The sequence below is a fragment of the Salvelinus sp. IW2-2015 genome, linkage group LG27, assembly GCF_002910315.2.
Source record: "Salvelinus sp. IW2-2015 linkage group LG27, ASM291031v2, whole genome shotgun sequence".
In the NCBI taxonomy this organism is placed as follows: Eukaryota; Metazoa; Chordata; class Actinopteri; order Salmoniformes; family Salmonidae; genus Salvelinus; species Salvelinus sp. IW2-2015.
The window spans coordinates 6,797,091-6,815,395 of NC_036867.1; the positions used below are offsets into that span (position 1 = coordinate 6,797,091).

The 18,305-nt window shown below is 42.7% G+C and overlaps 1 protein-coding gene and 1 long non-coding RNA gene across 4 annotated transcripts; both read left to right on the forward strand.

The window, feature by feature from the left end:
* Positions 1 to 2,170: 2,170 nt before the first annotated feature.
* Positions 2,171 to 9,950, forward strand: LOC111953747 (zinc finger and BTB domain-containing protein 14). Of its 3 annotated transcripts, none has more exons than XM_023973214.3 (2): positions 2,171 to 2,310; positions 7,998 to 9,950. In XM_023973214.3, exon 2 carries the CDS (start codon positions 8,012 to 8,014, stop codon positions 9,341 to 9,343), a length of 1,332 nt encoding a protein of 443 aa, XP_023828982.1. In that variant the 5' UTR covers positions 2,171 to 2,310; positions 7,998 to 8,011; the 3' UTR covers positions 9,344 to 9,950. The 3 variants fall into 3 exon arrangements, with proteins under 3 accessions (XP_023828982.1, XP_023828980.2, XP_023828981.1); XM_023973212.2 differs by lacking the exon at positions 2,171 to 2,310 and adding an exon at positions 6,753 to 6,936; XM_023973213.2 differs by lacking the exon at positions 2,171 to 2,310 and adding an exon at positions 6,998 to 7,298.
* Positions 9,951 to 10,732: 782 nt separating this feature from the next.
* LOC111953749 (uncharacterized) lies at positions 10,733 to 13,544 on the forward strand. The gene is made up of 3 exons (XR_002875905.2): positions 10,733 to 10,965; positions 11,243 to 12,101; positions 12,214 to 13,544. It is a non-coding gene; the product is annotated as an uncharacterized lncRNA (long non-coding RNA).
* The last annotated feature ends 4,761 nt before the right edge of the window (positions 13,545 to 18,305 follow it).

Genomic DNA, 18,305 nt, shown 5'->3' on the forward strand with positions numbered 1-18,305 from the left:
GAAGCATGCATAAGAGCACCAGCTCTTCTGGATGACTGTGTGATAACGCTCTCGGTAGCCGATGTGAACAAAACCTTTAAACAGGGCAACATTCGAAGCCGCTGGGCCAGACGGATTACCAGGACGTGTACTCAGAGCATGTGCGGACCAACTATCAAGTGTCTTCACTGACATTTTCAACCTCTCCCTGTCCGAGTCTGTAATACCTACATGTTCCAAGCAGACCACCATAGTCCCTGTGCCAAAGGAAGCGAAGGTAACCTGCCTAAATGATTACCGCCCCGTGGCACTCGTGTCAGTAGCCATGAAGTGCTTTGAAAGGCTGGTCATGGCTCACATCAACAGCATCCTCCCAGGCACCCTAGACTCACTCCAATTCGCATACCGCCCCAACAGATAACGCAATCTCAATTGCACTCCACACTGCCCTTTCTCACCTGTACAAAAGGAACACCTATGTGAGAATGTTGTTCATCGACTACAGCTCAGCGTTCAACACCATAGTGCCCACGAAGCTCATCACTAAGCCTAGACTGACTCTGGGACTAAACACCTCCCTCTGCAACTGGATCCTAGACTTCCTGACGGGCCGCCCCAGGTGGTAAGAGTAGGCAACAAAACATCCGCCACGCTGATCCTTAACACTGGGGCCCCTCAGGGGTGTGTACTTAGTCCCCTCCTGTATTCCCTGTTCACCCACGACTGCGTGGCCAAACGACTCCAACGCCATCATTAAGTTTGCTGACAGACAACGATGAGACGGTCTATAGGGAGGAGGTCAAAGAACTGGCAGTGTGGTGCCAGGACAACAACCTCTCCCTCAATGTGAGCAAGACAAAGGAGCTGATCGTGGACTACAGGAAAAGGCGGGCCGAACAGGCGCCCATTAACATCGACGGGGCTGTAGTGGAGCGGGTCGAGAGTTTCAAGTTCCTTGGTCTCCACATGACCAACGAACTATCACGGTCCAAACATACCAATACAGTCATGAAGAGGCCACGACAAAACCTTTTCCCCCTCAGGATACTGAAAAGATTTGGCATGGGTCCTCAGATCCTCAAAAGTTTCTACAGCTGCACCATCGAGCGCATCCTGACCAGTTGCATGACTGCCTGGTATGGCAACTGCTCGACATCTGACCGTAAGGCGCTACAGAGGGTAGTGTGTACGGCCCAGTACATCACCAGGGCCAAGCTTCCTGCCATCCAGGACCTATTTAATAGGCAGTGTCAGAGGAAAGTCCATAAAATTGTCAGAGACTCCAGTCACCCAAGTTATAGCCTGTTTTCTCTGCTACCACACGGCAAGCGGTACCGGAGCGCCAAGTCTAGGACCAAAAGGCTCCCCAACAGCTTCTACCCGCAAGCCATTAGATTGCTGAACAATTCATAAAAATCGCCACCTGACAATTTACATTGACACCCCGGAATTAATATCTCACTTCCCTGACATATACTACATTAGGAATCATTATGCAATGTGGCATCTCTAATTAGCATTAATTACTGCATTGCAGTGGAGACAAAGAATATTGCTTTAATGTAATTTATGCATTTACATTTAGAATACCAATAGAATGCCACTGAAGGGAACCATGCCATCCAATTACCAATGTCCATTTATTTCTCCATTACAATTGAGGACCATCAGAAAGTGAAAATAATCCTGATAAACTATTTAGGGGTACATCCATTGTGAAAATAGTTTCTCGATATGGATTTTATTATTAAAACAGTATTGTAATGTGAAATATATTATTAGAATAACGATAGTTGTGTTGGTAGAGTATAATCATTTAATTTAACCTACCTCGTGTGTTTGTCTGAAGCGCTGCGCTGTTTCCTTGTTGAAGTGCTGGTGTGAATTATGCATGAGGCAAATTAGTCTAAGTGTCATCGAGGAATATTTATAATATGACAGGAATAACCAAAGTTATTCATTATAGCGGGGGTGAATTACTTCATGAATGTATATTGTGACTAAAAGTATAAGTTATGGCACAAGTTATTGAAGTGTGTGTGTTTATGTAAAACCGTTGTTTGTGATATGTCCATGGGAAATTACGCATATCACGATGGAACATTCCTAGTTGAAGGAGGGTGGGTATAATTTGTGGAACGTTCCAACAGGAATCTGTTCCAAAAACTTCGTAACGTACAAGGATGCCAACAAACAACGCATACAAAGTAGCATGATCAATTCACCTAGTTAACTAAATGCCGAATAGGCATCAACTCACCACGTAGCTTATTCTTAATGTTTGTCCATAGGCTACCAGAGTGAGGATAGACATTTTTCGGAATAAACGTGGTAAGTGAAAAACGTAATTAAATTGCCCACTCCCTACTCGGTATCTTAATCTGCCCCTTTACAATCTTGTATGCATTGTTTGTTGGCAACCTTGTTAATTACGACGTTTTTGGAACAGATTCCTGTTGGAACGTTCCACAAATTATGCCCACCCGCTGAAGAGTGTTCCTGGAAAGAGTATTTATGTGCTCAGTTGGCCTTTGCCTTGGGGGGACTAGGTTGGCTAGAGTAGAACTACACCCGAGTTTTGTTATAGGCAAAGAGTTGTTGCCTTTATAGTTTACTGATAATATGTTTGATTTATTCAAATCTTTGTCAACGTCCTGTGTGTTATTTTCTGTACAAAGTTGATTGGCAAATTAGTCCTACACCTGTTAATATTGTAAATAAAAGCCTCTAAGAGAGGTGAGCACCAGAACATTCTGTATGTCAATTTACTGGTCGATCCGCCCTTTCGGTTACTGCTTCACAAAAATCAACATTTGATGTGGCATTTGGGCGGCAGGTAGCCTAGTGGTTAGAGCGTTGGGCAATAACCGAAAGGTTGCTCGATTGAATCCCCGAGCTGACAAGGTAAAAATGTCGTTCTGCCCCTGAACAAGGCAGTTAACCCACCGCCATTGTAAATCAGAATTTGTTCTTAACTGATTTGCCTAGTTAAATAAAGGTTAAAATAAATAAATGTCAACCGTTTCATCTAAATATTATGAGTGATGCCATGTAGAACACTAGTTTGACACTCCGTGCGTGCACACGTGTACAACTCGAATTATTGAATCTATCATCCAATGACTATAATCTCAGTAAAAAGCGCTTCGCGACCCAAATCTGGTACCGTTTTCCTCGCGCTCCAGAGATTTTATTTTCATCAGTAATTTGCGCAAGCATGTTCAGTCATCAGTGTGGTTTCTGCGTGTTGTGTTGTATTTACGTTTTGAACGTAGCCGCATCCATTTACAATTTACGTACGTACCATAGAGATGAGGTAAGATCTTTGTATCTGTGCCATTATAGCGTCTGTGACACTGGCATACATATAGATTTATCCTGTTTCAACATTTTCAGATAAATTAATTACAAAACTTTTTTTTAAGCCCACGTTATAATTATTTATAAAAAATCTGTTAGCGGTATTTTGCGGAGAGGGCACATTAACTGTACCCCCTTATTCTCCCTAAGTGGTTCATTCCGAGGTGCACCATGGAGCAAAGTAGAGTGATACACACAGTTTTTGATTGTAGCTGGTCAGGACTCGCAGAAGTTGTTTGGAAATACATTTGATCAAGCTATGCACCTATTGATTCCTTCCTTGATAATCATTTGTTTTTTTCTCTGTAATACTAGCCAACTAGCAATTTTATGAAGTTGGCATTAGCTAGCCAGCTACTGTAGATACCCACTCTCATAACTAGCTACCAAGTCATTTCATGCTATCAGTCAAGGTTGAGTACCTTGTCTAACTATCTTAACTGGCAAGGTTGCTAGACTTTAGAAAAGCAAGCAATTACTAAATGTACTGAAGACTCATCTTTTACCCAGATTCTTTGCAGAGAAGCATATTTAGTTTCTTAAAACATAAAAAAAGCCAGGAGGATGCAGACTGCTCTAGAGGTCAGTTTAGATAGGCATCCCACAAACTGTACATGTAATATCCTAGGCATGTTTGAAGTCTATTGAGATGTGTGATTTACAGCAGTCAGAATGAAGCAATCATTAAAATGACAATTGAACAGGTAAAGAGGTATGCTCAGTGGTGGAAAAAGTACTAAACTGTCATATTTGAGTAAAAGTAAAGATACCTTAATAGAAAATGACTCAAGTGAAAGTCACATAGCAAAATACTACTGAAGTGATTAGGCCTGGCCTGCAGTCGGCGTTCCAATTCATCCCAAAGGTGTTTGATGGGGTTGAGGTCAGGGCTCTGTGCAGGCCAGTCAAGTTCTTCCACACTGATCTCAACAAACCATTTCTGTATGGACCTCGCTTTGTGCACGGGGGCATTGTCATGTGGAAACAGGAAAGGGCCTTCCCTAAACTGTTGGCACAAAGTTGAAAGCACAGAATCGTCTAGAATGTCATTGTATGCTGTAGCATTAAGATTTACCTTCACTGGAACTAAGGGGCCTAGCCCGAACCATGAAAAAACAGCCCCAGACCATTATTCCTCCATCAAACTTTATAATTGGCACTACGCATTGGGGCATATAGCGTTCTCCTTGTATCCACCAAACCCAGATTCATCCGTCGGATTTCCAGATGGTGAAGCGTGATTCCAGAGTCCAATGGCGGTGAGCTTTACACCACTCCAGCCGATGCTTGGCATTGCGCATGGTGATCTTAGGCTTGTGTGAGGCTGCTCCGCCATGGAAACCCATTTTATGAAGCTTCCAGAGGCAGTCAAGTGTAATGCGGTTCAGCACTCAGCGGTCCTGTTCTGTGAGCTTATCACTTCCTAGACGTTTCCACAATAAAACCACTTACAGTTGACCGGGGCAGCTCTAGCAGGGCAGAAATTTTACGAAATTACTTGTTGGAAAGGTGGTATCCTATGACAGTGCCACGTTGAAAGTCACTGAGCTCTTCAGTAAGGCCATTCTACTGCCAATGTTTGTCTATGGAGATTGCATGGCGTTAGGCTCAATTTTTATACACCTGTCAGTAACGGGTGTAGCTGAAATAGCCAAATCCACTAATTTGAAGGGGTATCCACATACTTTTGTATACACAGTGCCTTTGGAAAGTATTCAGACCCCTTGACTTTTTCCACATTTTGTTAGGTTACAGCCTTATTCTAAAATGTATTAAAAAATAMATCCTCATCAAGCTACCCACAATACCATATAATGACAAAGCAAAAACAATTTAAAAAAAAAAGCTAATTTATTACAAATAAACTGAAATATCACATTTACTTAAGTATTAATACCATTTACTCAGTACTTTGTTGAAGCGCCTTTGGCAGCGAATACAGCCTCAAGCCTTCTTGGGTATGATACTACAAGCTCACCTGTATTTGGGGAGTTTCTCCCATTCTTCTCTGCAGATCCTCTCAAGCTCTGTCAGGTTGGATGGGGAGCGTTGCTGCACAGCTATTTTCAGGTCTTTCCAGAGATGTTTGATCGGGTTCAAGTCTGGCCTCTGGCTGGGATATTCAAGGACATTCARAGACTTGTCCCGAAGCCACTCCTGCGTTGACTTGGCTGTGTGCTTAGGGTCATTGTCCTGTTGGAAGGTGAAACTTCACCCCAGTCTGAGGTCCTGAGCGCTCTGGAGCAGGTTTTCATTAAGTATCTCTCTGTACTTTGCTCTATTCATCTTTGCCTCAATCCTGACTCGTTTCCCAGTCCCTGCCGCTGGAAAAACTTCCCCATAGCATGATGCTGCCACCATGCTTCACTGTAGGGATGGTGCCAGGTTTCCTCCAGACATGACGGTTGGCATTCAGGCCAAGGAGTTCAATCTTGGTTTCATCAGACCAGAGAATTGTGTTTCTCATGGTCTGGGAGTCTTTAGGTGCGTTTTGGCAAACTACAAGCGGGCTGTCATGTGCCTTTTACTGAGGAGTGGCTTCTGTCTGGCCACTCGACCATAAAGGCCTGATTGATGGAGTTCTGCAGAGATGGTTGTCCTTCTGGAAGGTTCTCCGATCTCCACAGAGGAACTCTGGAGATCTGTCAGAGTGACCATCGGGTTCTTGGTCACCTCCCTGACCAAGGTCCTTCTCCCCTGATTGCTCAGTTAGGCCGGGTGGCCAGCTCTAGGAAGAGTCTTGGTGGTTCCAAACGTCTTCCATTTAAGAATGATGGATGGCACTGTGTTCTTGGGGACCTTCAATGCTGCAGAAATGTTAGTACTCTTCCCCCAGATCTGTGTCTCTGAGCTCTACGGACAATTCCATCGACCTCATGGCTTGGTTTTTGCTCTGACATGCACTGTCAACTGTGGGACCTTATATAGACAGGTGTGTGCCTGTCCAAATCATGTCCAATCAATTGAATTTACCACAGGTGGACTCCAATCAAGTTGTAGAAACATCTAAAGGATGATCAATGGAAACAGGATGCACCTGAGCTCAATTTTGAGTCTCATAGCAAAGGGTCTGAATACTTATGTAAATAAAGTATATATTTTTAATTTTATTCATTTGCAAAAAAATCGAAAAACCTGTTTTCGCTTTGTCATTATGTGTTATTGTGCGTAGATTGCTGAGGATAATTTTTTTATCCATTTAAATCCCCCCCTTGCCCTACACTTCGTGCCCTCTAAAATAGCTGCCTATTGCTGTATGACAGCAATAGGCAGCTCCATTTTAAAGTAGTCAATTGTATTATCATTGGCTGATTGCTCCCAACTCAGAAATTCCCACCCAGTTGACTACTTTAAAATGGTGGAAGCCGTCATTGGCAAGCTCTGTGCCAAACTGGATTATATCCATGATGAGTCTTCTATCTATCTCTATGGTTCTTACGCGCATAGTCACTCAAATTCTGCAGTTCCGTGCTGGCGCAGCGCGTCCTTCCGCTTATGCTCGTCCTCAGGCAAACGACACACAAAGTGTATTATTCTTTTTGGACTGCTTGACATTCATTGGAGACTTTCTCAAGGGGACAACATATTGTACCACAGGTAAGAAACATATTTTKAGAGAATCAGATCCGTTTCCGAAATATTGCATAACGTTTAACCAAGATGCCTGCGCGCTCACGGTTTCAGCAAAAGCTCGAGTTCGTCATTTCAGGAGTGTTCATGGCTGCTCGGGCTTTTTCCGTGCTAGTGTGACAGGCGCTTCCTCGCGTGCTTGTGGTTAGTCGGATAGGCACCCCTCTCGCCCTCCGTTCATAATGAGACGGATGGTGTTATTGTCATTTACATCGACATAAATTACGATTTTACGACCGTACTAAAACTAAGATAAACATCATAGCCATGCTCTGTTGAATACAAYACGAATGTAAGCCCAGGTGGATGCAAACAATAGCCAACTAAAGGTTAGCATCGAGGCTAGCTAACCAGTTAGCTACCCTCCCCCAAATCTAAAGCTATTTTGCTAGCTTTCGAATCTGTTTAACGTTACTGTATGCATGCAAGCTAGTTAGCTAGCTCGCAAATGAGATGTATTGCTATTAAGCAAACATGCATAATGTGACCAGTTTATCATGTGCAACGTTATAGAATTGTTTTTTTGGGGGGTTGAAAATGATCAGTCATACAATTGCCCATCAATTGAATCTGCCTAGATTAAATGTACCCAAACAACATTCATCCACCACAAACCTTGATTGATATTGTTTTGTAAAAAAAAGCGAAAGCCATTCAATGAAATGATTCAACAATGTGCCTAGTATATTTCCCTCTGGTCATGTGATGCATGTCAGGAGGGGATATTAAAAGCTTGCTAAGTGATAGCATAAATAGGCTACGATCACAGTAATGCCCTCTTATCCCAGACATATGTACACAGATTACTACATTTATTAGGTCGATATGATAATAAATGCTGAAAAAAAAGTATGGCCTTTTCAGTCATTATTCTGCCCGCAAGACCAATTATGGTGTCATCCAAAGGAACAACATATATCGGGCCATGGCACACAGTGCATGAGTATAAGTATACTGCTGTAGGCCTATTTCCCAATGGTTCAAGTGTGTAAACGGCATCTAATAACATTCTTTCTAATTTGTTACAGAATATCAGTCCACGATGTCAGAAACAGTGAAGTACATGGATGATGAACACAAGACCATCTTCCTGAAAATACTAAATGAGCAGCGGTTGGAGGGTGAACACTGCGACATTGCAGTGGTGGTTGAAGATGTCAAGTTCAGGGCCCACCGCTGTGTGTTAGCGGCGTGCAGCAACTACTTCAAAAAGCTGTTCAAGAAACATGAAGTCGACAACTCCTCAGTCATAGAAATTGACTTCATCCGCTCAGACATCTTCGAGGAGGTGTTGAACTACATGTACACRGCCAAGATTACTGTGAAGAAAAAGGATGTGAATTTGCTGATGTCTTCGGGCCAGATACTCGGAATCCGATTTCTGGACAAACTCTGTTCACAGAAGCGTGATATGTCCACTGAAGAAAATAATGTCCATAATGCCAAACCATTTCCCTATGATATTGTCAAAATGGCTCTCCCTACTGATGACCCTACATTGGGCCAGGAGAACGACGTGCAGGTGCTAGGTGACCATGATGACACTCCCACTGACGACCTTGTGGAAGAGCCGACGGCCAATCACGACTTGGACAAATCGCCAAACACGGCGTTGAGAGTGCAGGAGGCCATTCTCAAAGAGCTGGCCAATGAGGACGTGCACAAGGTGAGCTGCTACGACCAGGACGTGGAGCCCATGGACACGGAGCCAAAAGACCTGGCGGGTCACGCCACCACCACACTGACGTTCGCTGACAGCATCGGCGAGGTGAAGGACGAGCAGCCCCCTGGGTGGTCCACATCCACGACAGACATGAAGTTCGAGTACCTCCTCTACGGCCACCGCGAACAGCTCGCTTGCCAGATCTGTGGAAAGACCTTCATCGATGAGAACCGTTTGAGGAAACACGAAAAGCTGCACTCGGCAGAACGTCCATTCATCTGTGAGATCTGCAGCAAAGCCTTCACTACACAGGCCCACCTGAAGGAGCACCTGAAGATCCACACAGGCTTCAAGCCCTACCGCTGCGATGTATGCGGAAAGTCCTTCATTCGAGCACCCGACCTTAAAAAGCACGAGCGGGTCCACAGTAACGAGCGTCCCTTCGGCTGCCAGATGTGCGACAAGGCCTTCAAGCACAAGTCCCACCTGAAGGACCACGAGAGGCGCCACAGGGGCGAGAAGCCCTTCGTCTGCGGCTCGTGCACCAAGGCCTTTGCCAAAGCCTCGGACCTAAAGAGACATGAGAACAACATGCACAGCGAGAGGAAGCAGATGCCGCCCAGCACCCTGCAAACTGAGACTGAACAGCTGCAGGCAGCAGCCATGGCCGCTGAGGCCGAGCAACAACTGGAGTCCATAGCGTGCTCATAGCACACAACATTTGTACCTCACTTGTCATGGACAAAATGAGAAGAATCTGAGTTTTTCGATTATGTTTCATTTTGTATTTTCTTTTGGGAGGCCTAAATACTCCAATAATTACATAGATTTGATGTTGAGAATTGTTCTCGAGGATATAGTGAAGTAAGGTCGGATTTGAATGCGTTCATATATTTTCAGACTTATTTCATGTAATTTAGGTTTTCTTGCACTGTTCTGTGGTATGACATCTTTTTCTTGATTATATTGTAAATGGTTAAAATATTTTGTTTTGGTAGGAATGATCATACCAAATGTGTTTGTGTAAATTTTATGGCAGCCTTATGGACAAAAATGCTCTGACTACTGCCTCTACCTGGTTTTGGTTGTCAATATATTAGTGCTGTTATACAGTACTGATTTTATAATGAAAACTGGAAATAAAATGTTTGATTTGTAAAATGTATGAAAAAGAATGGTTACAAACTACTACATGTTTGATGGTTAAATATTCCATTGTGTTACACACACAACTCTTAGTGTAATTGACATGTACATTTAGCACATCAAAATATGTGTTGCTTTAATAAAAATGCTACCCTCAACTGCCAACAAATCATATCTTTGCATTATTTTTGGAAATAAATTGTAGCTGTAATTTGTGCAGACTATGCTTGCATCGATAGACATGCAAGCATACAGTCTCAGTTGGTAGAGCGCTTGCACCACCAGGGTTGTGGGTTCGATTCCCAGGACCAGCCAATAAGTTTGCTGTAAGTTGCTTTGGATAAAAGCGTCTGCTGAATGGTATTATTATTATGACACACTAAGTGTACAAAACATTATGAACACCTGCACTATCCAGGTGAAATCTATGATCCCTTATTAATGTCACTTGTTAAATCCAAGGGAGGAGTCATGTTAAAGAAGGATTTTTAAGCCTTGAGACAATTGAGACATGGATTGTGTATGTGTGCCATTCGGGGTGAATGGGCAAGACAACATATTTCAGAGCCTTTGAAGGGGTATGGTAGTAGCTGCCAAATGCACTGGTTTGTGTCAAGAACTGCAACACTGCTGGGTTTTTAATGCTCAACAGTTTCCTGTGTGTATCAAGAATGGTCCACCACCCAAAGGACTTCCAGCTAATTTGACAAAACTCTGGGAAGCTTTGGAGTCAACATGGTCCAGCATTCCTGTGGAACGCTTTCCACATCTTGTAGTCCATGCCCCCAGACGAATTGAGGCTGCTCTGAGGGCAAAAAGTAAATTTGGAATGTGTTCTTAATGTTTTGTACACTGTATAATCAATGCCACTATTACTACTTGTATGTTCATCAAGGGTATGTTATTATAGGCATATTCAGTCATTTGATGATCTATTTGCTGCCATGCTCAATTATTTTATATCTAAGCAAGTCTTACACAGACACTGTATTGGATTTTTATGCCTATCATGTATTTGTTTTGGCTGATTCGCTGATTTGATTTTGACCCTTGGCTTTCAAGCATGCGCAGTATATTTATTTTGCTACTGTCTGGTGTGTGTTCGTAAATCTTGGAGTTGAGTTTAATCGGTTACATCAAGAGGAGCCTAATTGACGCGATTGAGAACAGGACAACTCTGCTTACAGGTAAAGCATGCAAATACTTTATGATATGTTGGATAATGTTTGTCTACCGGAACAAAATTATTTTGACAATCTAATTAAACAATTTATTCAGCGAATTTCGATCACTCCATCAGTGATTCAAAGCGTGATTTAATTTGTTTTATTTTTATTGATCTACAAAGAACCATCCGTACTTAATTTGACATCGTTTGTTGATAATGGTCTGAATTAAACATGTCACGAACAAAACAATATTTGTAATTGACTAATTGTCAACACTACATCTACATTTGTACAGTCTAACTTGAGTAATGAAACTGGAAGACAATGAAGGACATGGTGAAGCCAGAACATACAGCAGGAAAAGAACAGCATCATCATCCAAGAGGGATGGGTGCCCTACAGACAGGCGTGTCCTGAATTTGGCCCGGCTTTACCACTTGTCCTGGGATAGAAATGCTCAGGTTGTCATGCTGATTGGGGCAGGTTCATATGATCATAGATCTTATGGGTGTAACTTTGGTGATGTGTCATGGTGCTTATCTTTCTCAATGACAAGTTAGTAGAGTATTGCTTATCCATTAGGTAGGTTTATTATTGTGAAAAGTCAGAATGGGGGAAAAGAGGAAGAAAGGACACTGAGAGGAAGCACAAGGTAACATGGACCAGTCATTTCACTTATGCACACACACACACACACACACACACACACACACACACACACACACACACACACACACTTGATGGTTATTTGATTTCATAGGCGAATCACTCCAGTTCTTAACACCCTTGTAAACCTCTGCAGGAGCCGGAAATCACAAGGTGAGCATGGACAGATCAGTCTCCTCAGATACATTTACGTACAGGGTTTATGTGAAAGCACCCTTAATTACAATCTCCAATTTACATGTCTTCATTCACAATGAAGGGTGTAGTATAATTTTACAATGTGCTCTGTTTCATTATGTAAGTCAGTGGTCACCTTTTATAAATTACCACAGTTAGGCAATGCTTCCAGTTTAGCAATCATCTGATTTATCTTGTGGGTTCATTTGTGAGCGTGTGACTTATTCTGTCTTTCCTTTATCAATTCGGGGAATTTAAAATCTGTCTTGGGGAGTGGCCATGCAGATGTGGAGACCAACAGTGTAGACATGGTATGACCAAAGACTATAGCATGATATACACAGGCCCAATTATTGCATATCCCTGTATTAGCAGAATATAGTAGATGTTTATTTATGGTGTTTCTCTGTCTTTCTCTCGCAGGATGCATCACCACCTTCTGGAAGGAGTATGTTTTTCTTCTATTGCTGAAATTATTCACACCAAAAGTAAAGTCTGACTTCAATGTAAACAGAGAGTAAGATACAGTATGTTGGTGATGAGGTTTTCTTTATTTGCAATGACATTGACTTAAACAACAATATATCTGCCAAGGAAAAGGAATCAGATGGGAGAAAAGTGATACAGGAAATGTTTTAGCTTGAATATTTTGTGATTGGTGATGTGTTGCTTCCCTTATGTCATTTCTCACCCATTGTTATGTCAATGTAGCGCAAATCTAAGAATAGCAAAAAGGGATACCACGGGATGGACAAGGATACTTTTTTTTAGCAAAAATAAGTTTGTAAACTAACAGGTGAACAACATTAATTGTCAAGTTCCACAGTAAAAATTCTTCATACTCTGTGTATGGTTGTTGCTATTCTCTAGTGCAGTGGTTCCCAAACTGTGGGGCGCGCCCCCAGAGGGTGCACATTTTTTTAAGGATCTCAGTTCGGCTTTCAAACTCACTCTTGAAAGTTGTAATAGTAGAATGCACAAAGAGCAATTTCGTAATTGGTTAGTGCATCATCAGTTTTTCTCTTATCATGTCAGTCATTGCATAACTTAGAGCTATTTGTTGCTTGTCAGAAATGTCCAGATCCACTAGTCCATGTCAGCTAAAGCTTTTTAGCCCATAGATTTTGTTGTAATGTTTGAGTCATTTAAATCACATGAATACGCATTAGACATGGCAAAATTAATAGTATTGCAGGAAATATGTTTTAAACCTGCAAGAATGTCTCTCTACCAACAAGAGGGGTGTGAACAGCTTGTGTCATGAACAGTGCTTGTGCCCATAGGTATAGACATGGAACTCTTTTTGAAAACATCTGTTGCTGTCCACTAAATACACTGAACAAAAATATAAATGCAACATGTAAAGTTTTGGTCCCATGTTTCATGAGCTGAAATAAAAGATCCCAGAAATTTTACATATGCACAAAAAGCATATTTATCTCAAATTTTGTGCACAATTGTTTTACATTCCTTTTAGATTAATCATTTTCCAAGGTAATCCATCCACTTGACAGGTGTGGTTAATCAAGAGGCTGATTAAACAGCATGATTATTACATAGGTGCACCTTGTGCTGGGGACAAAGGGCCACTCTAAAATGTGCAGTTTTATTACACAACACAATGCCACAGATGTCTCAAGTTTTGAGACAATTTACATGCTGACTGCAGGAATGTCCACCAGAGCTGTTTCCAGATAATTAAATGTTCTTAAACAAAGCTGAAAATGTTCCCGTTCTTTTATGGCCTTTATACTCACCAGACATGTCACCCATTGAGCATATTTGGGATGCTCTGGATCGATGTGTGCGACAGCGTGTTCCAGTTCCTGCCAATATCCAGCAACTTCGTACAGCCATTAAAGAGGAGTGGGACAACATTCCACAGGCCACAATCAACAGTCTGATCAACTCTATGTGAAGGAGATGTCGTGCTGCATGAGGCAAATGGTGGGCACACCAGATACTGACTGGTTTTATGATCCACACCACCACCTTTTTTTTAAAGGTATCTGTGACCAACAGATGCATATCTGTATTCCCAGTCATGTGAAATCCATAAATTAGGGCCAAGTTTATTTATTTCAATTGACTGATTTACTCATATCAACTGGAGCTCAATAAAATCTTTGAAATTGTTCAGTAAAGTCATTCCAAAAGTCTCTTATTTAATTTTCTCTGTAGTTCCAAAAGTAACTCTAATATGGTATACTACAGATAACAATAAAAAAATTAACTGATGTGAAAAAGGAAAACACCAAAAATTAGAAGAATTTTCTTCTAGCTAGCTAACTAGCTAGAAGAAGAATTCTTGCTAGCCACACATTGTCAATGAAAAGGGGTAACATTAACTAGCTAGCTACATTAGCTAGATCTGGCCTGGCAGCTAGAGATGTGTTGTATTTATCTTTATTGTATCTATCACTTGAGTTGGATTTAAACCTGCATAAACATTTTATGGCTTTCTGTGCTGTAACAAAATTGTGATATTTTTATTGTCCGGTGGGAAGCAGGTCATTACAACAATGGGAAGAAATGGACAACGTTGAAGCTCAAAGGTCCACTCTTTCCACCAGAATACGAACCATTACCCAATAATGTCTTTATTTTATAATAGTGAGTTACCACCACATACATACAGCTTTGCTGTAAAACAGAGTTTGGCTGCTGAGATAGTAGCCTAGTTTTACGCCAAGATGCTGGACCATGAGTACACAACAAAGAGTGCCTTCCAAGATAACTTATTTACGGACTAGAGAGAGGTTAGTACAACTGATTTAAATTTAAAAAACAGCCTGAGACTGATTAAACAGGAAATGACAGCAGAGGAGAGGGAGCAGATGAAGAAGCTGTCGGTGTGATTTCACGCACATCAATAAATAATTTCTGGAGAAGTCGGAGGAGAAGAAAGCCATGACAAGAGAACAAACAGGTAACTGATTACAAAGTCCCCAAACTAAATACTAAGACTTTAAATATATTTTTTAGGGGGAGCAATAACATTGCAACCCTTGTGGAAACCTTTGTTTTTTCCCTCGATCAGGTCTGAAGGGAAAAATATAGAATAATTTACTCCAATGTTCTCCGTGTCATGACTACATGAATCTCTGAAACATGCAGATTTATAGTAAAGAGAGTACACCAATGAAATATATGCCTGTTGTTTTCCTCCTCAGCTGACATGAGTCTGCTGTCCTATAACCGAGCCAACAGAGCTGTGGCCATTCTCTGTAACCACCAGAGGGCAGCACCTAATACCTTTGAGAAATCCATGCAAAACATGCAGTGCAAGGTAACTGGAATATTTGCGTTCTCAGATTTATGTAGTAGCTAGTAGTGCCATTCTTATGCCATTTTAAAATACTCTATGCAAATCACATTTCAAATCAAATGTATTTATATAGCCCTTCTTACATCAGCTGATATATCAAAGTGCTGTACAGAAACCCAGCCTAAAACCCCAAACAGCAAGCAATGCAGGTGTAGAAGCACGTGGCTAGGAAAAACTCCCTAGAAAAGCCAAAACCTAGGAAGAAACCTAGAGAGGAACCAGGCTATGGGGGGTTGCCAGTCCTCTTCTGGCTGTGCCGGGTGGAGATTATAACAGAACATGGCCAAGATGTTCAAATGTTCATAAATGACCAGCATGGTCAAATAATAATAATCACAGTAGTTGTCGAGGTTGCAACAAGTCAGCACCTCAGGAGTAAATGTCGGTTGGCTTTTCATAGCTGATCATTAAGAGTATTTCTACCGCTCCTGCTGTCTCTAGAGATTTGAAAACAGTCTGGGACAGGTAGCACGTCCGGTGAACAGGTCAGGGTTCCATAGCCGCAGGCAGAACAGTTGAAACTGGAGCAGCAGCACGGCTAGGTGGACTGGGGACAGCAAGGAGTCATCATGCCAGGTAGTCCTGAGGCATGGTCCTAGGGCTCAGGTCCTCCGAGAGAGAGAGAGAGAGAGAGAAAGAAAGAGAGAATTAGAGAAAGCATACTTAAATTCACACAGGACACCGGATAAGATAGGAGAAATACTCCAGATATAACAGACTGACCCTAGCCGCCCGACACATAAACTACCACAGCATAAATACTGGAGGCTGAGACAAGAGGGGTCAGGAGACACTGTGGCCCTGTCCGATGATACCCCCAGACAGGGCCAAACAGGCAGGATATAACCCCACCCCCTTTGCCAAAGCACAGCCCACACAGAGGGAAAACTTCATCCACCAACTTACCATCCTGAGACAAGGCCAAGTATAGCCCACAAAGATCTCCGCCACGGCACAACCCAAGGGGGGGCGCCAACCCAGACAGGATGCCTCTTTTACAATATTATGTCCAATGTAGATTATATATACACTGCTCAAAAAAATAAAGGGAACACTTAAACAACACAATGTAACTCCAAGTCAATCACACTTCTGTGAAATCAAACTGTCCACTTAGGAAGCAACACTGATTGACAATAAATTTCACATGCTGTTGTGCAAATGGGATAGACAACAGGTGGAAATTATAGGCAATTAGCAAGACACCCCCAATAAAGGAGTGGTTCTGCAGGTGGTGACCACAGACCACTTCTCAGTTCCTATGCTTCCTGGCTGATGTTTTGGTCACTTTTGAATGCTGGCGGTGCTTTCACTCTAGTGGTAGCATGAGACGGAGTCTACAACCCACACAAGTGGCTCAGGTAGTGCAGCTCATCCAGGATGGCACATCAATGCGAGCTGTGGCAAGAAGGTTTGCTGTGTCTGTCAGCGTAGTGTCCAGAGCATGGAGGCGCTACCAGGAGACAGGCCAGTACATCAGGAGACGTGGAGGAGGCCGTAGGAGGGCAACAACCCAGCAGCAGGACCGCTACCTCCGCCTTTGTGCAAGGAGGAGCAGGAGGAGCACTGCCAGAGCCCTGCAAAATGACCTCCAGCAGGCCACAAATGTGCATGTGTCTGCTCAAACGGTCAGAAACAGACTCCATGAGGGTGGTATGAGGGCCCGACGTCCACAGGTGGGGGTTGTGCTTACAGCCCAACACCGTGCAGGACGTTTGGCATTTGCCAGAGAACACCAAGATTGGCAAATTCGCCACTGGCGCCCTGTGCTCTTCACAGATGAAAGCAGGTTCACACTGAGCACATGTGACAGACGTGACAGAGTCTGGAGACGCCGTGGAGAACGTTCTGCTGCCTGCAACATCCTCCAGCATGACCGGTTTGGCGGTGGGTCAGTCATGGTGTGGGGTGGCATTTCTTTGGGTGGCCGCACAGCCCTCCATGTGCTCGCCAGAGGTAGTCTGACTGCCATTAGGTACCGAGATGAGATCCTCAGACCCCTTGTGAGACCATATGCTGGTGCGGTTGGCCCTGGGTTCCTCCTAATGCAAGACAATGCTAGACCTCATGTGGCTGGAGTGTGTCAGCAGTTCCTGCAAGAGGAAGGCATTGATGCTATGGACTGGCCCGCCCGTTCCCCAGACCTGAATCCAATTGAGCACATCTGGGACATCATGTCTCGCTCCATCCACCAACGCCACGTTGCACCACAGACTGTCCAGGAGTTGGCGGATGCTTTAGTCCAGGTCTGGGAGATCCCTCAGGAGACCATCCGCCACCTCATCAGGAGCATGCCCAGGCGTTGTAGGGAGGTCATACAGGCACGTGGAGGCCACACACACTACTGAGCCTCATTTTGACTTGTTTTAGGGACATTACATCAAAGTTGGATCAGCCTGTAGTGTGGTTTTCCACTTTAATTTTGAGTGTGACTCCAAATCCAGACCTCTATGTGTTGATAAATTTGATTTCCATTGATAATTTTTGTGTGATTTTGTTGTCAGCACATTCAACTATGTAAAGAAAAAGTATTTAATACGAATATTTCATTCATTCAGATCTAGGATGTGTTATTTTAGTGTTCCCTTTATTTTTTTGAGCAGTGTATATATTATATACTGTATATATACAGTATATATACACATTATCCTGGTAGTTGTTAAATTCTACATGGAATTTTTTGTGAATTTTTGTTGAAATACTAGTTATGCATGTAAGGTAAAACACAGTCTAACATTGTCCCTTTATTGTTCAAGATTGCACAGAAGCAGCAGCAATTGGATGTGACCAAGAAGGAGCTGAAAGAGGCATAAAATGAACACAAGAAGGAAGGAACTGATAGGACTTGAAAGTGAGTGCATTTGACCCCTACTGTTCACATTTCACCCTACAGTTCCTCGTTTACAGGAAAACATTGTAGAATAACAGCTAGTGGACATGACCTTTCATAACCCAGCTTGGCAGTTTACCCACGATTGATGTGGAAGGGTTGATCCAAACTGCTACTGAGATGCTTGTTTAGGCCTCCATTGTTTTACCACCACCAATGGTGGTTTGTCTGTTTTGAGACCATTCTCTTGGTCAAATTAAGTCAAGCAAGCTCAGTCAAGCACAGATCAATAATTTTAAATTATTTCAAATAATATTTAAACACAGGTGTGGTCTCCTCTGCTCTCCTCAGGCTGGT